Raw genomic sequence first — 27,218 nt, 5'->3', positions numbered from 1 at the left:
AACTGAAGTTTTTGAGTTTTGAAAAGTGATCTCTCTCTCTCTCACTTTCTCTGAGCTCTATATTTTAACATAGCTCCACCCCTGGTGCAGCCACTCTTTCACAGCTGCTCTTAAGGGACCAGGAGGTACCTGTTTTGCAACCTGTTTTGCAAGGCTGTTCCTGTTACTCGCTTTGCGCAGATTTTGAATTTTTTTTGCAAAGACTGTTTCTTTAGCAATGGCTTTGCTAACAGAGCTTCTGCCTGTCAGCACAGGCATATTGCTTGGAGTTGTATTAATGTCACTGCTGGTTGTTTATCTCCTTTCATCTGACTCTCAACAAGAGTGGAAGGAACCTCCAGGTCCCAAGCCGCTACCTATCCTGGGAAACCTACTAGAGCTTGATCTCAAGAGACCCTACCTCAGTCTCCTTTCAGTAAGTGTTAACTGAACATAAGGAGGCATGAGTCTGTGAAAATGACAAATGAAACTAGCTGTGAAAGTGGAATATACATATGATTACATGTTATTACATGTTTTCTCCAATGGATTGGTGACCTGCTCAGGGTGTTTCCTGCCAATTACTCAATGACCGCTGGGATAGGCTCCAGTACCCAGACCCAGAAGCAGAAGAAGTGGCTTAGAATATGTGTGTGTGTGTATCCTCTTGTTAATATATCGAGATGTCACTCTGATGGTATTGATTTGAAATTGTCCTGCTCTTAAACTGTCCTCCTCATGTCTTATCTCTAGTAATGTTTATGGCTTTATATGTTTTGGCGTATGATGACCAAGATGGCGTCGCGACCACACCGCGAGGCCCGGCGTCTTACCAGTTTCAGTAATATAACACTTATTTACTTAACTATTCTCAGTATTTTCGCTCAGATCGCTCGTGCGAACTACAGCTACAGCAGACAGACACTTTTGGATATCAACATTCATGGCACAAACATCGGATTTACACATCAGTTTCACTTTAACCAGCTTCCTCCAGAGTTGATCCGGACACCGGGACCTAGCGAGTCACTCTTGCCGACCGCAAGTGCCCGACGCCGGCGACGCCAGCGCAAACAAAGACGGGGCAAGCGCGGAGGTTTGCGTGCTAAGCTAAGGCTAAACCCACACCGGCCGGCGTTACCTAGCGTTTTTCTCGCCAATGTTCGCTCGCTGCCGGGAAAGCTGGACGAATTAAAGATCTGGACCCTCACACAGAGATGGCTCAGGGACTGTAATTTGATGTTTTTCACGGAAACGTGGCTAAGGGGCGATGTGGCGGACAGCGTGGTGGAACTGGAGGGACGTGCGCTGTTCAGAGCTGACCGGTCAACCGCGACAACGGGGAAGACCCGCGGCGTAGGAACCTGTATCTACGTAAACAAAGCGTGGTGCACGGACTCTGTTGTAGTGGAAACCCACTGCTCTGCGGACCTGGAGTTCCTGACCATTAAATGCAGGCCCTTTTTATACGGCTCGTGAGTTTAGCTGCTGTGGACGAAACCAGTCCTGCGTGTTCGTTGATGCAAAATAAATGAGACGAGTAGATCAGACTGAAGTGAAACAAACGGTTTTATTACAGAATTCTGGAGAGGTTACAAACAGAGAACATGCATCATGTATCTCCCAAGTAAGCTCTGACCCCTTCTCATCTGACTCCCTTTTTATAGTCGCATGGCCGCTCCTTCCTTACCCAAGATATCAGTAGATTCCATCAAGCCTCCAATTGTGTGTGTTAGGCCATCTCACCAATCCACATCATAAAAGTTTAAGGATGCGCTCGAGACGTGAGCGCGTCTGCAAGGTCAGCTTAAGGTATTCCCTGTGTTTACCAACTCCCCCCGTTTTCCAGACAATGGCTCTGCTTATCTGACCAGATGAACCACATGTGTGGTGTGCTAATCCCAGGGTCTACTACAATTAGCTTCGAGGTATTTCCTGTTATCTGACGTCCTTGTGTATTCCAACATTAGTCAGCACACAGCCTTATGTGCTGACTCTTAGCTCTTAGAATTGTACAATATAACCATTAAGCGTTCAATGCTAAACATAATACATCTTAAAAAGTAATATGAACAATACTAAGGCTAATAATTCCACACTGCATCGTCGCTTTATTTTCTACGGAGCCTCAAGAAAGCTCACCTGTCTCGCAGGATCCTGGTGAACTTTTACCGCTGTACCATTGAGAGCATACTCACCAACTGCATCTCCATATGGTACGGCAGTTGCTGCGCTGCTGACCACAAAGCACTCCAGTGGGTAGTAAAAACGGCGCAGTGCATCACAGGCACCGATTTACCCACCATCGAGGACATATACTACAAACGCTGCATGGGCAGGGCAAGAAACATCATCAAAGATGTTACCCACCCAAATCATAGACTTTTCAGCCTCTTACCATCTGGCAGGCGTTACAGGAGCCTCCGCTCCCGCACCAGCAGGCTTAGGAAAATCTTTTTTCCTGAGGCGGTTATCCTGACGAACGCTACACAGTCACTTTAAAAAACTGCACTTCCTACACCTTCTGCACTGATGATATACTTCATTCATACAACTTTCATTTGTATTGCTGCTCCCTGATCTGTACAGTATCTATTACATCTACATGTCTATATTTGTATATGCATGTGTATATAATAACCTACATTCATATTACTGCATATCTCACTTTATGTATGTTATGTATATATGTATATTATATACTATATATTCAATATGTACATTCCTGTATATAAACTTAATACACAGATAGATAGATACATATAACACTGCATATATAACACTGTATATTTTATATTGTATGTCTCATATTTTATATTTCATATTTCACATACACACATGTATATAACAGTTATATTTATGCACTGGTCACTGTTACCACCGCACTTTATGTAAATAATGTTATATATTGCACTTCTGGTTAGATGCTAACTACATTTCATTGGCCCTGTACTTGTACTCTGCACAATGACAAAGTTGAATCTAATCTAATCTAATCTAATATACAGTAAGGTCCAAAATTCTGGTAAAATTCTTCTATTTTGCATTCCTTTCTAATTTAATACAAGGTTTTAAACTACAAATGATATTATCAGCATAACAATGAGTGTGTTTACGTGTCCTTAACAATCCGATAAGTGCAGAAAATCATATATAATGGGGACACTCCTTTATGAGTCTACATGAGTCAGGCAGTAATTGGATTTCTGCTTTACAACCAGCCAATGAGCTTACAGAAGAAGATCTGACGTAAATGTAATGTAAAACTCAAAATTTGTGCTGCGGCTTTTTTTTTTTTTTTAAACATTGACCCACGAAAATATAAACTTTCATCTAGAAGATGAAAAAATGTAAATCCTTCATTTCATCAAGCATGTAGTTAATTTTAGTAGCGTGTATCAGAAAATAATCAGATAACTCTAGAAATCTGATTATGATCGGATTATTTAGTGCATGTAAATGCACTCAAGTTGAGTGAAAAGTCGAATCTTTGAATGTTTATGTGAATTTCAGAATTTCTTAGTATTTGATTTGCCCTTGTTTTGCTTTAATGACAGTGTTTTCTCAAGTTGGCATGAACATGCAAAAGCACTCTGATCAGTAGATCAAATCCACCTGAGAGTCATCTGAACACAGGCTTCAATGAAAGGAATAAGATTAAAAAAACTGACCTTGATGACACAATCTATGTCTGAGTAGTGCTACTCTGTGCTACAAATACTACAAACCTCACATAGCTTGTTTTGATTAACTTGAACTTGTATACTATACAGTGTGCATGTTTTATTCACTTGACCAAGTGTTTATCAGCTCTACTTAATTAAACAATTACAGACTGGAGTCCATCTGTTTCTCTGCATACTTTATTAGCCCCCTTTTACCGTGTTCTTCAGTAGAACCCCAGAGCAAGTGTTATTCAGGGGGGGTGGATCGTTCTCAACACTGCAGTGACAGTGACATAGTGGAGGTGTGTTAGTATGTGTTGCGCTGACACAAGTGGATCAGACACAGCAGTGGTACTGGAGTTTTTAAACACCTCACTGTTACTACTGGACTGAGTATAGTTCACCAACCAAAAATATCCAGCCAACAGTGTCCTGTGTGCAACATCTCTGGGGCAGTCGTGGGCTGGAGATTAGGGTTCCAGGCTCGTGACTGGAAGGTCGCTGGTTCGATCCCCAGAGCCGACAGCACATGACTGAGGTGTCCTTGAGCAAGACACCTAACCCCCAACTGCTCCCCGGGTGCTGCGGATTGGGCTGCCCACCGCTCCGGGCAAGTGTGCTCACTGCCCCCTAGACTAGAGCAGGGGAGGCAAACCTTTCAGACATCAAGAGCCAGAAAAAAAAAGCTCATTACTACTAGGAGCCACAGGCTATAACTACACAAACATTTATAGTTTTTAAACCCATTTTACTACCTGTCATGTAGATGAGTTTAGTGGGACTTCTGGCATTCTTTGTTTTCCACAATCCGTTTCAAATCTGGCTTGTATTTAGTTGTTGCTACTCGAAGCAGTTCTTTCACATGTGTATCAGTAAGAACAGAGTGATGCTTTGATTTCACGTTTCAGGGTGGAAAATACTGATTCACAAACATAGGTTGAGCCGAACATTGACAGGAGCTTCAGTGCAGTGGGATACTGCTCCACAGGCACGATTTTCCAAAATTTCAGGGGTCCCTCACTCAGTACAGACCTGAGTCTGTCATCTTCAAAGAGTTCAGTCATCTCCATTTGATATGTAGCTTCATCTGTCACCAGGTTTCAAACCGTCTGAATCAGCAGCAAAAGGGTTAACAAGGAATGTAATCTGTGGCCTTTTCAGCTGTAGATCATGGAATCTGTCCTCAAAGTTCTGGCGTGCAGTGAGGTAAAGTGGTGCTGAAGATTGGAAGCTTTAAAATTGGATAATGACGTTTGGCATATCAAACAGAATGGCTTCCCTTTCTGCTCAATAAAAAAATACAAATCCTCTTACTCTGGTAAGAAGGTCCTTTGTTCATCTTTATATTTTCGTTTGGCTTTACATTTCCCAGACGCTGCCATGTTTCGGTGGTTGGATAGCTAGTAGCCTGGCTCAGTGCATGGTTCTGCTGCGACGTTCTCCTTGCAGGGGAGGGGCAGGGGTGTAGCATCAGCATGGCAACAGAATTTGGCTTCTTCCAGTGCTGAAAATATTCAAGCAGTGACTCAAATACACAACGTATGCTACAAGTGTGCAACAAAAATAAATGTGTATTATAATTGTAAATAGAAGAGCTACACACGTGCAGGCAAAGAGCCGCATGCCGCAGGTTGGCCACCCCTGTACAAGAGGATGATTAACACAAACTCTGCAGCAACAGATGAGCTACTCTCTCTAACTTTACATCTACAAGGTAAATCAACATGGTAGGTTTGTCTAATAGAGTGGACAGTGAGTGGATACAGTGGTTAAATACTCCAGCAGCACTGCTATGTCTGATCCCCTCATACCAGCACAACACACTAACATGCCCCCACCACTTCAGTGTCACTGCAGTGCTGAGAATGATCCACCACTCCGATAATAGCTGCTCTGTGATGGTCCTGACTAGGAAAGAACTGGGTAAAGGGTGGCTAATAAGGTCTACAGAGAAACAGATGGACAACAGTCTGTGACTGCAGAACTACAAAGTGCACTTTTTTGTTAAGTAAAGCAGATAAAACAGACAATGACTGAAGATATAAGAGGGTGTTACTGAAAATGCTTCTATTTCACATTCCTTTCTAACTGCAATTTTTTCATTACAAATGATGTGATCTGAGTGAAAAGTTGAATCTTTGAATGTTTTATATGAATTTCAGAATTTCATTACTATTTGATTTGTCCTTCTTTTGCTTTACTGGCAGTGTGTACTTAAGCTGGTGTGAATCTGTAAGTGTGGGTTAAAGCCTCTATCAAATCACATCCACCTGAGAGTTGTCTGAACACAAGCTTAAATTTTTCATTTTTATTATAAATAACATAATTTGGGTATTTTCATTTTCCATTGTATTTCATTTCACTGTTACATCACATAAAGACGTTTACTGTCTTATTTTCTGCCGTTGTTTGCAGATGTCAAAACAATATGGATCCGTATTCACTGTGTACTTTGGTCTAAAGAAAGTGGTTGTTTTGGCTGGATATCAAACTGTCAAGCAAGCCCTGGTGAATCATCCAGAGGAATTCGGAGACAGAGACATCAGTCCCATATTTTACGACTTAAACGAAGGATACGGTAAAAATTCTTTGCTCTTCATAAAACGTCATTCAGAAAAAAGTATTTTTTTATACTTGTAGTTTCTTTATAAAGAATATGGTTTGCTGGGGGTTAAAAAGGACCCTCTGGTGCAGACACATTTGCACTGTAAAGACTCCATCCATCCATCCATTTTCTAAGCCGCTTCTCCCTCAGGGTCGCTGGAGGGTGCTGGAGCCTATTCCAGCAGTCATCAGGCGGAAGGCAGGATACACCTTGGACAGGTTGCCAGTCCATCGCAGGGCAGACAGACAGACAGACACAGACAATCACTCACACATTCACACCAAGGGGAATTTAGTATGTCCAATCGGCCTGACTGCATGTCTTTGGACTGTGGGAGGAAACCGGAGAACCCGGAGGAAACCCACACAGACATGGGGAGAACATGCAAACTCCACACAAAGAGGACCCCGGTCACGAAATGCGTTTTTGCTGGTTGTAGGACTTTCATATCATATATCATCGGCTACACTGACATCGTATGACAAGCATCATATGTACTTAGCCACACAGCGCCACATTCAATGAAAATATGAGTTTATCAGCAGTTAGGAAGAGAGAAAACAGTCATCTAGATAAGGTGTCAAGATGTCACCTAAAGCTCTGCATATTTATCATAAGGAAGCATTAACACACCTGCAAGTCTTTGGAAAAATATTTTGCATATCACATTTGTATAATGCTAAAAGAAGAGAAGAAATACAAAACACCACTTGCTCTCAGAATTATTCTTAATAAAGGAGTTAAAAAAAAAAAATTACATTTGAACAATGAAAAATTTTCATAGTTTTTTTTTCTTGTGAATGATTCTATAGAGAGCGGCATGGTGGATAGCGCTGTCGCCTCACAGCGAGGAGGGCCTGGGTTCGATTCCCCGTCCAGGTGACCGGGGTCCTCTGTGTGGAGTTTGCATGTTCTCCCCTTTTCTGCATGGGTTTCCTCCGGGTTCTCCGGTTTCCTCCCATGGTCCAAAGACATGCAGTCAGGCAAATTGGACATGCTAAATTGCCCCTGGGTGTGAGTGTGTGAGTGACTGTCTGTGTCTGTTTGCCCTGCGATGGACTGGCGACCTGTCCAGGGCGTATCCTGCTTTCCGCCCGATGACTGCTGGGATAGGCTCCAGCACCCCCCCACGACCCTGACGGAGCTACTTAGAAAATGGATGGATAGATGATTCTAAAGATTGTTAAAATTGTCTTTTTAAAGATATTTTTGTGAATCTGACCCCAGATTATCAAGTACAAGGATTTTGTTCAACTACAGGAATTCTATTTTCCAATGGAGAGAACTGGAAAGAAATGAGGCGCTTTGCTCTGTCCACCCTTCGAGACATTGGGATGGGCAAAAGAGGGGTTGAAGAGAAAATCGCCGAAGAGACACGCTATTTGAGAGAATTGTTTGAGCAGTTTAAAGGTAATGTCATGTCACTTCATTTCCAAATGTGGTCTGTATGTACAGCTATATAAATTTCAGTCAGCATATGATCACTATTAGGTGAACCAATTCTGCATAGATCTCAAATGTAGAATCGCTTTTGTCTCTTTTGTTTTTTTATCATGTACACAAACTTTCCATCAATGACACATCTGTGACAAATATATGCACATTAATTATAATGTCTTCATTACGTTATATATTGTCTTATATTACATTATATAATGATAGAAATATCATCTATAAAACACTTTTGTACAACCCCAATTCCAATGAAGTTGTGTAGTGTTGTGTAAAACATAAATAAAAACAGAATATGATGATTCGCAAATCCTTTTCAACCTATATTCAATTGAAAACACTACAAAGACAAGATATTTATTGTTCAAACAGATAAACCTTTTGCAAATATTCACTCATTTTGAATTTGATGCCTGCAACACGTTCCAAAGAAGTTGGGACAGGGGCAACAAAAGACTGGGAAAGTTGAGGAATGCTCAAAAACACCTGTTTGGGACATTCCACAGGTGAACAAGTTAATTAGAAACAGGTGACTGTCATGATTGGGTATAAAGGGAGCAACCCTGAAAGACTCAGTCGTTCACAAGCAAGGATGAGGCGAGGTTCACCACTTTCTGAACAACTGCGTGAGCAAATAGTCCAAAAGTTTAAGAACGTTTCTCAACATGCAATTGCAAGGAATTTAGGGATTTCATCATTGACAGTCCATAATATCATCAAAACTCTGCCATGCAAAGCGAAAGCCATATATCAACACCACCCAGAAATGCCGCTGGCTTCTCTAGGCCTGAGCTCATCTGAGATGGACTGACGCAAAGTGGAAAAGTGTCCTGTGGTCTGATGAGTCCATTTAAAAGTGTTTTTGGAAATCATGGACGTTGTGTCCTCCGGGCCAAAGAGGAAAAGGACTGTCTGGATTGTTATCAGCGCAAAGTTTAAAAGCCAGCATCTCTGATGGTATGGGGGTGTGTTAGTGCCCATGGCAGGGGTAACTTGCACATCTGTGAAGGCACCATTAATGCTGAAAGGTACATACAGGTTTTGGAGCAACATATGCTGCCATCCAAGCAATGTCTTTTTCAGGGACGTCCCTGCTTATTTCAGCAAGACAATGCCAAGCCACATTCAGCACGTGTTACAACAGTGTGGCTTCGTAGTGAAAGAGTGCAGGTACTAGACTGGCCTACCTGCAGTCCAGACCTGTCTCCCATTGAAAATGTGAAGCGCAAAATACAACAATGGAGAGTGTTGAGCAACTAAAGCTGTACATCAAGCAAGAATGGGAAAGAATTCCACCTACAAAGCTTCAACAATTAGTGTCCTCAGTTCCCAAACGCTTATTGAGTGTTGTTAAAAGGAAAGGTGATGTAACACAGTGGTGAACATGCCCCTGTCCCAACTTCTTTGGATTGTGTTGCAGGCATCAAATTCAAAATTAGTGAATATTTGCAAAAAACAATAAAGTTTATCTGTTTGAACATTACATATCTTGTCTTTGTAGTGTATTCAATTGAATATATATATATTTATGTTTTACATAACATCCCAACTTCATTGGAATTGGGGTTGTACTTTGTGTGGCCAAAAGTATGTGGACAGCTGATCATCACACCCATATGAGCTTGTTGGACATCCGATTCCAAAACCATGGGCATTACTATGGAGTTGCCCCTGCTTTGCAGCTATAACAGCCTCCACTTCAGGGAATGCTATAGTAAGATTTTGGAGTATGTCTGTGGGAATTTCTGCTCATTCATCCAAAAGAGCATCTTTGAGAGTCAGACACTGATGTTGGATGTGAAGGTCTGGCTCAGAATCTAATTTCCAATTAATTTGTAAAGTGTTTACTGGGTTGATTTCAGGGCTCTGTGCAAACCACTGAAGTTCCTCCACAAGAAACTTGTCCTTATGGACACTCAGGCTGTTTGAAGGGCAGGGGCGAAAAAATAAAAAGGGCACATGGGGCCCCACCAGTATGCAAAAAAATGCATCATATATGATTAATAGTCTTTATTCTTGATTTAGATTAACATTATTAAAGTGTTTATTTCACAAACACCTCACAAGAAAAACACAGAAGGAACTATTAACATTGGTTTCACAAACAAAGACTGACACAAATGTGATAAAGTCAATGGCTATGTTTTTGGCTATGCCAGATTACAGATTCAGACAGAAGTGTTTATATACTCACTCTGCTCAACAATCTGATGAAAATCTTCGTTTAACGTGCTCACTACAAGTAATCCGATGCAAAATGACGCGCATGCGTGGAGTAGCGCTTAGAGTAAACGTTACCATGGCAGCGAACGTCACGTGGGGTCCAGTCGGGGTGAGATGAGTTTCCAGTTGGCGCGCTTGTGGTTTTAATGGCTTTAAACTGATGTCAGACTCAGAAAAACGTCCTTCACATGTACACGTGTCCGTCCCACCGCCATCTTTTACAGATCAGAGCATAAATCTCGTCTCCTCTGCAGACCAGTCTCTTCAACATGTTGAACGTTATAAACCTTTCGCTATATCGCGACGCGCATGCGCAGAACGTACTTACACGTTCCGATTAGAATGTAATCGGATTCAGGCGTTTACACGGATGTTATTGTTCTATTTAACTGATTATTTAGAGGTTTACCCACCTCGTTCAATCGGATAGAATCTGTATTCCGACTGCCCTCAATCGGACTAGACTATTCCGATTGAGGTGTTTACACGGACATATTCTATTCCGATTGAGCTATTAGTCGGATTATTAACGGATTATTAGGCTGCATGTAAACGTGGCTACTGTGAAAGCTATGATTTAGACTTAAAGTCAGGAGTAGTCACTTTTAAGTTTGCAGATAAATCAATCCACACCAAACTTTGAAGTCTGTGGGCATTTTGTGCAGAATACCATAAAATATTTCCATGAAAGTCCACAGGTTAACATAGAATCAGCCAAGCAAAGTATCCATTTAGGTAACTCCATTGCTAGGCACGTAGGCTAGAAAATGTGATACAGCTATCTATAAAAGAACTTGCAGTTCATATATATTAGTATTTAGTAATGCATCATTGATAAAACTCAGTCATTTCAACTTCAAAGAAAGCTTGTGGTATTACCTCCCACACACACTGTAATAGGAAGTCAGGGTTACAGCTCAGACTGTATTAAGCACCTTCTGTCATCTGAACAGTTTAGAGGGGGTGTATCCAAACCTGAAAACTTAAATTGACTGAATGGAGTTTTTCACAATGGTAGTGAGTATTTTAAACTTCATTGTATCATATTTAGCAACACTTTACTTTGTATTTTACAGTGTATTTTACAGCTGGGCCAGTTTTAGGGGGTTTTGTAAACCAGTCATGTCAGACTTCATAAGTTGTAAGCTAATAATACTCGACCTCATAAATTGTAATCATATCAGACCTATGGAAGAGTTTCTGGTTTGGCAACTGCTGAGGCTTAAGACAGGATTTTGGTTAAAGCTCACTAAAAAAATAGATCTTATTCAAAGTCTATAATATACACATTGAAACTTTCAGTAGTTACGGAGTGAAGACATCCACCTACAATATGGAGAATTATGGTCAGCATGGGTGCCTGGTGTGTTTTTACTTGTTTGCATGTTAGTTAGCTAACTTCGGGTTTATCAGAGGCAAAGAAAATAGGTTAGGATAACTCAACATTAGTTAGCTACCTGATAAGCTAATTCGTTAAAAAACGTGAAAAATAGTGAGCGTGTGATTGAGCGACAAAGATAGAAATAACATAATTGACAGCTCTTTGTAATCTTTATTTCTCTTCAGTATTTGGAAACAGTGACACCAGTATTTGTCATATATTGTTGTTGTAAGTTTTTATCAGTTGCATGCCTCAATTCTTCAACCTGTAAATGAAAATTAAAAAGGCCAGTCAGATGAGAAGGTTTTTACCAGCTAAAACAAACAAAATTGAATTGACTGATCTCTTATTATTTCCTTGAGTTCTTATAAAGAGTTTAATCCATGCTATACTAAACACAGGAAGAGCGGGTGAAAAAAAGAGTTGAAGGAGACTGACCATGACCATGAAATTCTGTCATCTATCTTATCAAACATGCCTAATCACACACTTTCTGATAGCACCAACTGAAGACTGAACTTAGAACCCTATAGCTTAGCTAAGAGTGAAGAGCTAGCACTGCTTGATTTCAGTACATTTGCATGATGTGCCTGTTGCACATGAATGAATGTAGTGTTTAAGTCCTACTAGCTCTGTGCTGGGCGGCACAGTTGCACGGGGGGGTAGCGTTGTTGCCTCCCAGGAGGAAGGGCCTGAGTTCTGTTGCCCAGCTGGGTGTCCAGGGGTTCTATATGACCCATTCTACTGCCTGTGTTTATCTTTGGAGATTTTATGGCCATGTGCTTGATTTTATACATATGTTAGCAATGCATATACCTGAAACAGCTGAAAATAATTAGGAGGGGTGTCTACATACTTTTGGCCACATAGTGTATATGAGAGAGCACTTATAAGAGAACACTGCTGTTTCATCATGAGATGTTATTATAAATTGTTAATAGCTTGTGGTACTGCAATATATAACTTCTAATAAACCCTACTAAATAACATCTCTATAATTCTTATGTGAATGTTTCTAGCATTTTCCAGAGAGTATATATGGATTAGAAAGTATGCATTTTAAAAAAGGCATGTAAATCTTTGGAATTTAATCTGGAAGTTGCTTACTGCATTACAGGAAACCCATTTGATGCCACACAGCCAGTGAATTATGCTGTTTCAAATATCATCGTAGCCATTGTGTATGGAAGCAGGTTTGAATACAGTGATTCTCTGTTGAAAGACATGGTTAACCGGGCCAATGAGAGTAGCAAGCTTATCGGCTCAGCTTCTATACAGGTATGCTGCATCTAAACAGTGGGCACTTAGTATACTGATTTCCTATATGCATTGATTATATACACCTGTATTATATACACCTGTACTGTGATTCTACAAAAAGAGAGTTATATATATTAATAAATTAATATTAATACATGTACCTGAATGTACCTCTAGCTGTACAACATGTATCCCTGGCTTCGTTCCTGCCTAAAGAACTGGAAACTCATCATGCAATACCGTAAGCAAAATATCAAGGAGGTAAACAAACGTCTGGGTGTTTTGCAGAAGACACTGAGCCCTCAGCACTGCAGAGGCCTGGTTGATTGTTTTCTTGAACGCAAACAGAATGCAGAGGTATGGTTATCTGGTGCTGTATTCAAAAATCTAAACTAAAAAAGAATGTATTATCTTTCTGCTGCTGATCATCTTTCGTGGTGTCTGTGTAGTACTTCTTTACAGCTTTCTTGTGTTTTGGTTAAAAAAAATGTGAAGAGGTTCCGGTTTGGCTATGTAGAGGGGAAGACGCATCGCGAGGAGGCTCTTGCGAATTCGAACTTTTCAGTTCATTACAGCACTCAAAAATACTCCATTTCATAAAAACCTGACTCAGTAGCTGTTTTCTTCTAAACTACGCAACAATGACAACCAAGTCGCAACGCCAGCAGAGGAATAAAGGTCAAGAAGTTGTTCACGAGGAGTCAATGCTAACTGAAGCTAAGCTAACCCCTCAGCCGGATTCCTCAGCTCTGCCCGCGGAATGGGAAAATCTACGCACGGCCCTGATGGCGGAGCTCACAAAAACTCTCTCCACATTGATTAGCTTGGCTTTGGAGAAGGCGCTAGCTCCAATCTCAGCTTCACTTTCCTCCATTCGTCAACTGGCCGACTCACAGAACCAACGTCTGACAGATTTGGAATCCGCACTATCAAGCTACAGCGACAGGATTGTGAGTATGGAGGAATTGCTCTCCCAACTCCAAACAGAGAACAAACGCATCGTCAACAAGGTGGACGACCTGGAGAACCGCTCCAGACGCTCCAACATGCGCATTATTGGCCTACCTGAGGGAGTGGAGGGCTCTGATGCCTGGGGCTTCGTGGCAGACCTGCTCCCGAAGATACTAGGACAGGAGTGCGTTCCGACCCCGCCGGTTCTGGACCGGGCTCACAGGATTGGAAGGTCTGACGATGCTCGCTCCAAGTCCAGAGCAATGATTGTCCGGTTCCACTACTTTCAGGATAAAGAGAAAGTGCTCCGGAAGAGTAGAGAACTTGCGGATCAACTCACTTTTCAAGGCAGATAAATCAGCTTTTTCTCTGATTTCAGCACCAGTATCATTCAAAAGAGAGCAGGCTTCAAACAGGTGAAAACCCGGCTGTATGAAAGAGGTTTGAAGTTTGGAGTGCAGTACCCAGCACGTTTGGGAAATTGGGATAACCCGCTGCCGTCTTCATTTGGGGAAGGGGGTTTAGGGAGTTTGGGTTATACCGGTTGCACTTTAGCTAGGAGTTCCACAAGCACGTTTGGTGTGTTTTTTTATCATTTTTATACTTTTTCTTTTTATCCAACAATTATTTTATGGGCTGAGAATACCTTACAAAGCTACCTTCTGTCATTTGATTTCCTCTGTTAAATGTAATGGCTAATGCATTTAATTGCGGGGGAATTTCTCATGGACTTCCTGTTAATTTCATATCATGGAATGTAAGGGGTCTGAATGGTCCAATAAAAAGGTCTAAAATTATTTCACATCTAAGACAATTAAAAACAGACATTGCTTTTTTACAAGAAACACACCTACGCCCTAAAGATCAAACCAAACTCCAGGGTCCCTGGATTGGTCAGTCCTTTTTCTCAAACTTCAGCAGTAGGGCTAGGGGTGTGTCCATTCTAATTAATAAGAAAATCTGACCCCAGAGGCAGATATGTTGTTGTCTCTGGAGTCCTATTTCAAACTCCTGTTCTTTTGGTTAATGTATATGCACCTAATTGAGATGACACCACTTTTGCAAACAAATTGCTACCTTCCCTACCACTCTTTGATATTGGGAGGAGACCTTACTTGTGCTATCGACCCTAATTTGGACCGTTCAGACCCCAAATCCTTGTTGCCTTCAATGATGTCTAAGATATTCTCTTCATTTATGGACAGAAATGGTATAGTTGACCCCTGGAGACACTATAATCCCAATGGGAAAAAGTTCTCTTTTTTTTCTACAGTTCATCAAACTTTCTCACGTATAGATTACTTTTTCATTGATCAAAAACTTATCGAAGCGGTTGATTCTACAGATTACCTGGCGAGCGTAATTTCTGATCACACCCCTCTATCTCTGAAAATTAAATTCCACCACTTTCAAAAAAACAAGTTAAGCTGGAGACTCTGTCTGATTACTGTCAGACTCTGTCTGATTACTGTCTGATAATGCGTTTAAAGATCTTATATCTTCCTCTATACATACTTTTTTGAGAAACAACAAAACAGAAGACACCTCATTTTCATTGCTGTGGGAATCTTTGAAAGCATATCTTCGAGGCCAAATTATTTCATATTCAGCTTATGTTTACAAATGTCACCATATAGAAATTGAAAATTTAACAAATTCCATTATAGATATAGATAATCAGATCCTCTCTAATCCCGATCCTCACTTGCTTAAAAAGAAAACGGAATTGCAGTCCAAATTTGATTTATTATCTACAACCCAAGCAGAGAAAAGATTGTTACAGTCTAAGGGTGCGTATTATGAATATTTTCTAACATAAGGAAGTTGTTAAGCATTGTTTATACTGCTCCACAATCCAATGTTCCAGAAGTTATAATTTCATTAGATGCTGAAAAGGCATTTGACCAGATCGAATGGGAGTATCTGTTTGCTGTTCTTGGAAGGTTTGGCTTTGGGCATAGACTAATTGATTGGATCCGGCTCTTGTATGCTTCCCCACAAGCAAGTGTACATACTAATAATAATAGATCAGGATATTTCTCTTTAACTAGAGGAACACGCCAAGGCTGTTCGTTATCCCCCCGCTTTTCACGGCATTGTCAGACAAGATCAGGAATATCGCCTCTCTCTGTACGCAGATGACCTTTTATTGTTTGTCACTGACCCCTTAATCTCTGTTCCCAAAATAATTCATATTCTTGAAGAGTTCGGTAAATTCCCAGGCTACAAACTAAACTATCAGAAAAGTGAATGCTTTCCAATCACCCATCATGACCCTTCTCATAAACTGTCGACTCTTGCTTTCCGCATTTCAAATTCAAATTTTAAGTATTTAGGAATCCACATTACTCGCAAATTTTCTCACTTACATGACATTAATCTAGAAACATTATTTCAGAAAACTAAACTGTATTTCCAAAAATGGAAAAGTCTGCCTCTCACCCTTATGGGCAGAGTAAACGTGGTCAAGATGACAATATTGCCCAAATTTCTATTTGTTTTCCAATGTATCCCTCTATTCATACCCAAAAGCTTTTTTCGATCTTTAAACCAACTAATTTCATCTTTTCTATGGGACGGCAAACCCCCCAGAATAGGTATTAGAACGCTTCAGAAACCTCACTCCCAGGGTGGCTTAGCTCTACCCAACTTTCTTTTCTATTATTGGGCAGTTAACATCCAGAAACTCATATTTTGGCTTCAGACTCCTAGAGCCGATTGGTGTTTGTTAGAAGCGTCATCGTGCAATCAATCTTCACTTCCTGCCTTAATCCACTCCTCTCTTCCTATAGCGCTTGCCAGGAAATCCACAAATCCTATTGTTTATTCAACTCTGCGAATATGGTCCCAATTTCGTTCACACATTAAAGATTTTCACGCCTCCCTGCACGCTCCTATTAGGAACAACCATCTTTTTACACCTTCGACCATGGACTCCTCCTTTGCTTTTTGGGAAAAGCAAGGGATAACCAAATTTAAAGACCTATTTGATGAGAACACAAAAATTTTTCTTAACTTTCCTGACCTCCGTGAGAAATTTGAGATCCCCCAAAGAAATCTGTTCAGATATTTTCAGATCAGGGATTTTGTGCGTACCCATTGTCCATCATTCCCAACACTACCTATACACTACCTACACTTCCCAACACTGACCCACACAACATCCTATTTGAATTAACACACGATCAGAAAGGCCAAATCTCGCACTTATACAACTTTATTCTAACTCATGAAGATGACAGCTCTGCTCAGAAACAAAGACTTGAGTGGGAGGCAGAACTAGAGACCAAGTTTAGTGATGACTGGTGGAGGGAGGCTTTACGTCGAGTTCACACATCGGCATCTTGCGCACGTTTTAAACTTATTCAATTCAAAGTCATATATAGAGTTCATTATTGTAAAGCTAGGCTCACAAAGATTTATCCCCACATAGATCAGACCTGTAATTGGTGTGGGGGCATACCTGCTAATCTAACTCACATGTTCTGGGCATGCCACAAACTCCAATCCTATTGGATCTCCATTTTTAAAACATTGTCCAAAATCATGGATCTCAACATAACTCCATCTCCTTCCATCACCATTTTTGGGACACCAGATTCCAGTTTGCAACTAACCTCTAAACAATCTCAGATTATGGCTTTTGCTTCTCTTATAGCCAGGCATAGAATATTACTACAATGGAAATCCAACAAGCCCCCTTCTTTTAGTTCCTGGCTCACAGACATGATGATGTTTCTGAAGTTGGAAAAAATTTAATTTACCCTGCGTGGATCAACAAACAAATTTTATTTTTATTGGAAAACTTTTATTGAATATTTTGAATCGCTGTCAGACCTCCCCACATATTGATTATTAGCCATAACAGAATGATATATACTAAGGCTTATAAGGTAGCTTCTAGATAACAGAAATGTTAATACCATATTATTTACCATCTGTTACACATGTTGGATTCCCTTTTTTTTTTTTTTTGCCCCATATATACACAGGAAAATGCAAGTTTAAATGCTTATTGTGACTGTATACTCTATCCTTTCTTAAGATGTCTCTTCCAGCTAGTGCAAAGGGTATGGGAAGGGTGGGGGGGGATGTTTGTTTGTTCGTGTACTGTATACTGTATACTGTATGAAAAAACAAATAAATAAAAGTTAAAAAAAAAATGTGAAGGTTGTTTTGAAAAATTGTTTTGAGACATTGTGAACTTGAGATGAATAGACTAAAGAGGAGCTTTAAACCCTGACAAAAATATGTATGAATGTGTTCATGACTAATTATGCTACTCATGCTTGCAACCCTTATGATCTGTTTGTTTTTACTCAGAAATGTGGAGATAAGAACACTCTATTCCATGAAAACAATCTTCTTTTCACTGTTACCAATCTGTTTGCTGCTGGTGCTGACACAACTGGCACAACCCTGCGCTGGGGTCTTCTCTTAATGGCCAAGTACCCTCACGTACAGGGTAAGAATATCCAGAATAGGGTTCCTACAATAAGTCAGTGTATGTGATCAAACAGTTTCCTCACCACTGATTTCTCCAAATTTTCATTTTCATCTATTCCTGTGTACAAGCTATAGCTTCCTTAAACCAGTGTATTTCAATGTTTGCTTAAACTGGTGTTTCTCTCACATATATATCCTCTTTCTGTTTATACATACACACATATACACACAGTCACACAAATATATGTCCAGGATGGGCTGCCCTAGCAAATGTAACCCAAGAGCAGTCTATGGGATGCTAAAATAATTCTTTAAGACCCCCAAATTAACCCCCAGCAGACTGAAATTTAATACAATCCAGATACCATTACTATGTCTAAATTTATATATCTAAACTACACACACACACACACACACATTATAATATATATATATATATATATATATATATATATATATATATATATATATATATATATATATGACTAATTATGCTTCTCTATGCTACAATGATATTATATATATCTGCAGCCACAACTGACAATCCACAATAAATCTTTTTCCACTGTTTAGTGTAAAATGGAAAAAATGGTATCTCAATGGTATTTCCATGATGTAAAGGTGCCACAGTCTGTCATAGTTAATCTGCAATTTACTATTCCATTGGGAAAAAGGAGAAGACTGCATATGACAATTAGGAAGTAAAAATAACAGGCATGTCTTTAGAAAGATTTTAAGATTTAAGATTATTGTTTTTAATTACACAGATGCAACCTAAAACTTAAAATAAATATATTCTAAATATTGTCTTTTAAAATCATATCATAGACTGAATACACATACTTCATTTTTGTAGTCTGAATATGTACCACTGATACTTAATCATGGCCCTGTACATACATACATACATACGGATATACCAACTGGTCACTTCATTAAGTGCCCCTCCTTGTATCTGTACTCTAGTTTTAGGTCTATACTAAGTCCATATAAGTTAAATTATATTTTAATGATTTTTTAAAATCATAATTTTGACATCATCATATTAAGATACGCAGTGTCTAAATCTCTATGGGATCACCTTGGGTGTTCCAAGTGGCAAATTCTAATTGTAGTATTGAATTTTCATTTTCAAATTTCTCTTCTGGTAGATCTGTCCTAGTCAACTGCAAGTGATATTATTGTGAATTGGAAGTGTCTGTGGCAACAATTTGAGAAGCCCCTTTACTGTTCTAACGTGATAGTGCCCTTGTGCACAAAGTGAGCTATATAAAGACATGATTTGACGATTTGACAGACCTAACCCCCCCGCCCCCAACCTCAACTTCACTGAACATGTTTAGAATTAACTGGAACATTGATTGCGAGCCAGGCCTTCTTATCAGACTTTATCTGACCTCATAAATGGTCTTTTTCTGACTGAATAGGCAAAAATTCCTAGACACATTACAAAATGTGACCCAAGAGGAGTGGAGGGTGTTAGAGTCACAAAAGGGGGCCAAATTGATATTAATTACCGTGGTTTTGTAATGGGATGTACAACAAGCTTATATGGGTGTAATGTACAGGTAGCCATATACTTTTGTGTATATCTGTATGTGTGTGTCTGTTTACCACCACCTTACTGCATAACTGCCTTGAAATATCTCAGAATACATTAAATATATTAGCTTATTTAAAGCCTTCATCTTACAAAAATACAGAACATGTTTTGTTCAAAATATAAAGAAAATGTTTAAAATGTAATTTTCAAAGATAATGGCAATTTATATTTTTAACATGTGTGTGTTAGTGGTGATTGTTCTATTTCATCATAATTTTTACTTTCATATGCACCACCTGTTAAATATTGTGATACTGTGAAACTGTGATAATTTTTTGACGAGAATATTATATTCTGAAAGTCAAACCATGATGCTCCTAATCTAAAGAAGATAACACATAGAGGAAGGTGGTGAAGCCATATTGTTTGCCATGCTTTCTACTTGTTTTAGTGCAAATATCTTGTTTTATATTTGTTTATGAATACTGAAACTAAAGCTTCTCTCGATTCCAGACCGGGTTCAGGAGGAGATTGACAACGTGGCTGGAGATCGTCAGATAGTGATGGAGGACAAGAAGAACTTGCCTTACACTGAGGCAGTGATCCATGAAATCCAGAGAGTGGCCAACATATTGCCCATGAGTCTCCCTCACACCACTGCTTGTGATGTTCACTTTCAGAGATACTTCATCAAGAAGGTCGGCCTATGAAATTAAAAGCACCTAAAAATAAATGCAATACAAACATGGCATACTATTTTCACAAGTCTATTAACGATCTATAGAAAAATATATGCCTATTTTGAATTTGATGCCAACAACATATTCCGTTGGATGGAGACAACTAAAGGCTGGTAAAATTTGTAATGCTAAACACCTGGTTAATTGGCAACAGATTGGTGTCATGATTGGATATGAAAAGGCATCCTAGAGAGTCTTTCAGAAGTAAAGAAGAATAGATGTTCACCACTCTGTGAAATCAAATAATACAACAATTCAAGAATAGTGTTTCTTAACATAAAATAGCAAAGAAATTTTGCTTTTCATCAACAGTACATAACATTACATACACTACAGTACATAACATTAAAAGATTCAGAGAATCTGAAGAAATCTCTGTATTTAAGGGTCAAGGCCAAAAACCAGTATTTGCTGGCTGTGATCTTTGGACCCTCAGGTGGCACTAAATTAAAAACAGACATGATCCTGCAGCGGAATTCACTGCATGCAACTCTTCATGCAACTTCTGAAAACCACTGTCAGTGAAAACAGTTTGTCGCTGCATCCACAAATGCTAATTAAAATTCTAAATTGCAAAGAAGAAACCAACTATAAACAAGATGCAGAAACACCACCAACTTCTCTGGACTAGAGTTCATTTAAAATGGACTGAGGCAAAGTGGAAAAGTGTCTTGTAGTACGATGAATCAACATTTAAAATTCTTTTTGGAAATAATGAATACTATGTCATCTGGGCTAAAGACCACCCAGATTGTTATCATTGCACAGTTCAAAAAACAGTATTCATGATGGTATATGGGTACAAGACACCCTTAATGCTGAACAATATATACATCTTTTGGCAACATATGCTGCAATCTTGATTATTTCAGAAAGACAGTGCCAAACCACTTTCTGCACAGACCTGTTACCACTGAAAACGTATTGCACATTATCAAATGAAAAATACAACAAAGGAGACCTAAACTGATGAGCAGATCAAACAAGAATGGGAAAACATTTCACTTTCAAAACTACATAGCTTATTTTGTTATCTCCTGTTATGTTTGCATATAATCTGGGTTAGCAGTCATTTGTAATATGATCTCATGTAGTAAATGTGTGTGAAACCACTCCTTCAGTCATAAAATCTGATCACATGTTATTCAAGAGGCAATCAAGACACATGGAAAGGCCAAGCTGCTTGTCTTGCTGTGCAATTATGATCAGATCACCCAATACACATGTTAAAACCAAGTCTAAGCAGGGCCAATCAAAAGCTACTATAGGTACATGACAAGACTACTATGTGGATGAATGTGCTACACCCATTGAAATGTGACAGGCTCTACTTCTTTGCAGGGTACATGTGTATTTCCACTATTGACATCTGTGTTGAGGGATGAGAATGAGTGGGAAAGCCCCAACACCTTCAACCCAGAACACTTCCTTGATGAGCAGGGACGATTTGTCAAGAGAGATGCCTTCATGCCATTTTCTGCAGGTATTTTTGAATGATTTACCCTGATTTATTCTGTAATTCAAAGAAATCATACAATAATTTTACCCATACTATCTGTGACTCTGTTTTCAGGGCGCAGGTTGTGTCTGGGAGAGAGTCTGGCCAGGATGGAGCTCTTCCTCTTCTTTACCTCGCTCCTGCAACACTTCCATTTCAGCCCTCCACCAGGCATGTCTGAGGATCAACTGGACCTCACACCAGCTGTGGGTTTAATCTTAAACCCCTCTCCCCACAAGCTGTGTGCTATTAGTCGCAGTGCTTAAAGCAGGGCTGGTGAACTGTGACTCTGGAGGGTTGGTGTCCAGTACAGTTTGTTGATTTTTCTGGTCTTAACCAACAGAGTAAACTCTGTTATCTGCAGCACTCTAGCCTAGTAAATAATTTACTGGCAATGTTTCAAGTTAAATTTCAAAGTCCTTTGTCCTACATGTGGAAATGAGTAGTTTGTAGATTATGGAGTTAGAGCATGCCATTATCAATTTTAATTTTAAAGCAAATTTGAAATGTTATTTGAATCTGTATCATGCCATCTGAAATTAAATGTTAAGGTTTGTAAAATCATTATAAAATCTTATATTTAATTTTAAGGTTCATTTGAAGAATTAAGTTTCTATTGAACACCTAATCGCATATGTGCTCCCCACTCTCTTGTCTTACCTTGTACTGGTCATATGATCAGAAACAACCACACATATACACTTGCAATTATTGACCTGGTTCTTGTGAGGACTCTGGGTGCAGCGTTGTGGACTTACTGAAGATTGTTTAGGCTTTTTCTGGAAGATCCAGACAGCAGGACCTTACAGTAATCCAACCCTGAGGTAATAAATGCATGAATTCCCTGATGAAAAAAAAAGCACTTCATTTTGTTCAAAATATGGTGAGATTTGTCTAAGTGTATTGTAAATATACTAGCAATTGTATGTACTTATTTTAAATGTTAAAAATACATTCATATTATGGTATAGTTGGGCTCACCTCAAAACACAGCTTGGGCTCTGGGTCCAAGCTCCTTGAGAGGGGCTGGACTTTATTCTTTATTCTTTATTCATTTGTGCATCCGATCCAAAAGCTGTATACAAGCACACATCACACAATCAGACTGGAGTTGGAACGGTGTTGATATCTCAAAAACTGCGGGACGAGTTATGCTGCAAAGAAATGGCAGAAAAATAAGAATAAAAGAGGAGAATAATATAAATCATATAACAATATCGTTGTACAAATATATTTCAAATGTTCTTTAACTATAATGGGGAGAAACATTTTTCACTTTTAAAATATTATGTTATGTAAATGTTAAGTTTACATCAAGTCAGTAGTCCAGCTCCTGCCAAACACACTTTGTGCCATGTCCAAATCTGCTTTCCAGTTGGTGCATTTTTATTGAATTTTCTCAAAAATGCACACTGCACACTCTTGTTTGACTGTGTTTGAGCATATTTTGACACACAAAATGCCTTTTCATCTCTATTGAACGCCTTTCTTAAACCCGGGAATAAAACATTAAAAATTAAAGTTGGTTAGTTTTTACATATTTTATTCAAATTTGTGATAATTTGAGAGAGAACTGGCAATGTTATTAGACTATGAAATTATGTAAATTTTTTGGGACACCCTGTGCATCTGATAAACTTTAGGAGCTTTGAAAAAAAAAAACAATCTTAGGGTAACATATCGTTCAAAATTGTACTCAGGAAAAACTATGTATCAAAACAAGCTGATACAAATCTCTGTCACACAAAGGATTCTAACCCTGTACTAGCCTAGCATTAGTCCCTTTCAACATTGTTTGATAGTGGAATAACATACATTTGTCTTTTGACATTGTACATTTTCTTTTAAGTGAGTGAGGATGCACTGCAAATACATTGTTGGCACTTCAATCATAAAATGTAGAGGATGTATTCAGTTGAATGTCTCTACAAAATGTTTCTGCTGTTTGCAAGCCCCTTTACAAAAACACAGGAGATATTTGAGATATATATTTGTAGCGGTAGGTCCATCTTAGTTAAAGATCACCAAATTCATGGTTTGCAGAAGGTTTCATCTATTAGCTGTCTAACTAAAATTCTTTTTGTAAGAGTTGTGCTATTATGTGTGATATACACTCACTGGCCACTTTATTAGGTACACATTGCTAGTAAAAGGTTAGTAAAACCTCCCTTTTGCTTTCAGAACTGCCTTAATTCTTCTTCATGGCATACTTTCAACAAGGTGTTGGAAACATTCCTCAGAGATTTTGGTTGGTTATTTGAGTCACTGTTGCCTTTCTATCATCTCGTTCCAGTCTGCCCATTCTCCTCTGACCTCTCACATCAACAAGGCATTTTCCTCCACACAACTGCTACTCACTGGATATTTTCTCTTTGTCGGACCATTCTCTGTATACCCTAGAGACGGTTGTGCGTGAAAATCCCAGTAGATCAGCAGTTTCTGAAATAGTCAGACCAGCCCGTCTGGCACCAACAACCACACCACGTTCAAAGTCACTTAAATCACCTTCATCACCCATATTTTGTATTTTTCAGGAGGGGACTTGCAACAGAATCTGCATAGCAGATCAGTGAATGGACTTTACTTTTTTTTGTTTAATTCCACTTTGTTCCAGATCTTTGAGCTCTGCTACCAAAGCAGTCAAGATTGTGATCATATTTTTCTCACCAAACCATAGGCACAGGATGCATATATTAGCCTGGCGATCTTTTGGCAAAAGTTCTATGATTTGGGACTAAATAGGCTATATCTGAATTATTATTTTCAAAAATTAGAACTTCATCACAATTCCAAATGATTATCATTTCCGACTTTGACACTCTGTTTCAGGTGTTTATATTCTGCACCACATTGTATGTCACAAATACTGCCTGCTGTTGTTTTTCATTTAAATTTATCTTTGTTTTCTCCAAAATGTCCACTATCTGACTTCCCCGAATAAGCACGAGTAAATAAGAACTAACTCTTAGATTATAGTTGTCAATTTAGCATATACAAGAAGAGCAGTTTGTTGGAGCTTTCTCTTCAGTGTTGCTTTCTTTAAAACATGTAAAACAGCACATTAGTGTTCCTGCTAGTTACAGGGGAATTTTAGCATAATTCTTACCAATCACTGAGGCATAAATAGAGTGATTCAGAGTAGTTTGCTGTGAAATGTTTCAAATTTCTTTACAGTGGTGGTGATAGGAACCAAGGGTCACCATAACTACAACAATTTTATTTGACTAAACATTTTATTTACTATCCAAAACCAGCAGTGAAGCTACACGTCTTCTGAGTTTTATATGGAACTCCCTGCATGTACCTCTCCACCACGAATGGTTTATAAGACATCCATTGTAGGTCAAAACATTCTCAAACCGATCATAAAACAGTGGCTCATGAATTAGGCTTATGTAGCCATTACATGTAACAGCATTCTGGGATTTTAAAAAGGTATTAAACTCTTCAGGCATTCCTTTCACAACTGTGCACAATTCTGACTCTACAACGGAGCATTTTACATCAAACCACTCTGAATGCCTTTGTTTTTATTTTAGCCATTTAATTATGCAGAAAAAACTGAAAAGTGACAAAAATGGAGATACAAGGTTTCTTCTGACAACAGTGATATGTTTTTTGCCTGTATGCTGGTCAGCAGCAATGGGAGATGTTATGTTAACCAGCACCAAAACCACCATATTTTGTGTTTTGGATGCTGGTAGACAGTATAAAGCAGAACAGGAACTTAAGAACTTTTATCCTGTATGCTGTGTGTGTGTGTGTATGTGTGTCATAGTTTTTGGCTGCCTTTTTTCTGGTTCTGCAGTGAGATTACATACAACGTTAATTACAAAATAACAACAAAACGTCATACTTATTCAATAAGGCCCAATTTGAGTAATTTTTGACATACATGTAACCCCTTTTAGCCTATTAATGAACTACAGCAGTAACAACCTTATGTCCAGCAGCACAGCTGGTTACCATGAGGCCACAACACTGCAGAATAGAAACAAATCCTGAAGTTTCAGTAAGGTTACAGACCAGTACAACCAGGTTCATTGAGGAGGTGGAAGGTGTGTGACAGCATACACGGGAGACAGGAGTCATGTTGTAAATAAAAATAGTCGCTTTTACTGAGTGATAAAAATATATACAAAACACAAAATAAAGAGAACGTTCAATAATCAAACAACTTTTCCTTCTGAGTTCAAGTTGATCTTCTTAAGTGCTTAAATTAAATTTTGTCCTTTTTGTGTTCTGGTTTAAAGGGTTTACGGCTTAGTTATCTTTGATTTAGTTAAGGCTTAAGGCTTTAGGTTTAGTATTAAATTATTGGTTTAGTTTAGGATTTATTGTTACTTTGGTATGAAGCTTAGCTAGAATTATTTCTCCAATTTAGTTCTATATAGCTGGTTTAGACAGATTTAAACCCTTTCACCCTAAATAACACTGTCAACAGAAAAAAAAAATAAACAACCAAAAATACACTTAAATAACAATTAAATGAAATACTGGTGCCTGTTCACAAATATAGAATATAGAGAATAAAAAGTCCTTTAGTCTCAAAGACAGATCTCAAAGGAAACCGTTCTGTTCGTGGGTGGCTCGCCATCAACTTCTTGGGAGATCCAAGTAGGATTTGATTCCCAGATTTTGATGATCCTCACAAACAAACTGACCTCCGGAATGTTCTAGAATCTCTGGTGGATTGCCTGAAACCAGTAATGGCATTTATCGTATTGTTACAGCTAATTCTTTGGGGTTTCACACACATTACTGGGAGTTTAAGGATTCGGGTCTCTTTTTTACTAGGACACCTAACTTTTATTGACTTGTTCCTTTTGAGCTACTTTTCAACTTTCCTTCCAGAGTTTGCCCTCTGAGCGTCACAGCTAGCAGAACAGCTGTTTGCTCCAATAAGAAAGCTGAATTGTTCTAATCACACTCTCTCAGTAACCGCTAGGCAGGATAAAGCCGAACTCTCCGTTATGATTGGTTGCGCAGCAACATTAACCCTTCGTTTGAAGGGAAGGTTTTAAGTGTAAACGGTGTGAACAAGGACGGAGAGGCACTGCAGCCGCCGCCCCGCCCACGGACTCCACAGCCAACCTCAATCGAACTGAGCAGCTCTGCAATGCAACATTCCATCCAATAAGAGTTGCCAGGTTTGCGGTTTTCACGAGAAAAAGGCATATTGCAAATACTGCAAATGTGAAATAAGAGCTCATCACAGTGACCTGATTGCTCATGCTGCCACAGATGCTGCCACAGATGTGTTTGACACAGGCAGCTCGTTTACAAGATCGAGTATTCCAGTGAAAGAGACAGAGTTGCAGCTCTTACGATTGCCTACAAGGTGTTAACAGAGCAGGATCCTTCCTACCTGCACTCGCTCCTAAAGGCTTACAGCACCGCCCGGCCATTGCGATCCTCCAATGAACATCACTTAGCTTTGCCAAACAGTCACACAAAGCAATCGAGACTGTTCTC

General features: G+C 39.2%; 2 protein-coding genes across 4 annotated transcripts; both read left to right on the top strand.

The window, feature by feature from the left end:
* Positions 1 to 109: 109 nt before the first annotated feature.
* On the top strand, positions 110 to 23,264 carry LOC108438907 (cytochrome P450 2K1-like). 3 transcript variants are annotated; one of them, XM_017717031.2, is made up of 9 exons: positions 110 to 415; positions 6,060 to 6,222; positions 7,510 to 7,659; positions 12,423 to 12,583; positions 12,743 to 12,922; positions 17,840 to 17,981; positions 20,019 to 20,203; positions 21,587 to 21,728; positions 21,819 to 23,264. In XM_017717031.2, exons 1-9 carry the CDS (start codon positions 218 to 220, stop codon positions 22,007 to 22,009), a joined length of 1,512 nt encoding a protein of 503 aa, XP_017572520.1. In that variant the 5' UTR covers positions 110 to 217; the 3' UTR covers positions 22,010 to 23,264. The 3 variants fall into 3 exon arrangements, with proteins under 3 accessions (XP_017572520.1, XP_017572521.1, XP_017572519.1); XM_017717032.2 differs by having other exon boundaries at positions 7,477 to 7,659; positions 12,854 to 12,922; XM_017717030.2 differs by having other exon boundaries at positions 7,477 to 7,659.
* On the top strand, positions 432 to 1,844 carry LOC119265147. The gene is made up of 2 exons (XM_037544903.1): positions 432 to 638; positions 855 to 1,844. The coding sequence occupies exons 1-2, from the start codon at positions 568 to 570 to the stop codon at positions 1,456 to 1,458; spliced, it is 675 nt and encodes a 224-aa protein (XP_037400800.1). The 5' UTR covers positions 432 to 567; the 3' UTR covers positions 1,459 to 1,844.
* Positions 23,265 to 27,218: the final 3,954 nt, after the last annotated feature.

The sequence above is a fragment of the Pygocentrus nattereri genome, chromosome 14, assembly GCF_015220715.1.
Source record: "Pygocentrus nattereri isolate fPygNat1 chromosome 14, fPygNat1.pri, whole genome shotgun sequence".
NCBI classification, from domain to species: Eukaryota; Metazoa; Chordata; class Actinopteri; order Characiformes; family Serrasalmidae; genus Pygocentrus; species Pygocentrus nattereri.
Note: the sequence above shows the minus strand (reverse complement) of the source record. Positions and strands in the feature narration are given on the sequence as shown.

Excerpts from the sequence above, each read along its gene's own strand:
- LOC119265147 (XM_037544903.1), top strand. The coding sequence starts at position 568 with ATGACCGCTGGGATAGGCTCCAGTACCCAGACCCAGAAGCAGAAGAAG. Across the intron at positions 639-854 it reads CTTAGAATATGTGTGTGTGT|TATTTTCGCTCAGATCGCTC; the intron begins GTATCCTCTTGT and ends AACTATTCTCAG.
- LOC108438907 (XM_017717030.2), top strand. The coding sequence starts at position 218 with ATGGCTTTGCTAACAGAGCTTCTGCCTGTCAGCACAGGCATATTGCTT. Across the intron at positions 17,982-20,018 it reads CAAGTACCCTCACGTACAGG|ACCGGGTTCAGGAGGAGATT; the intron begins GTAAGAATATCC and ends TCTCGATTCCAG. Across the intron at positions 20,204-21,586 it reads AGAGATACTTCATCAAGAAG|GGTACATGTGTATTTCCACT; the intron begins GTCGGCCTATGA and ends ACTTCTTTGCAG.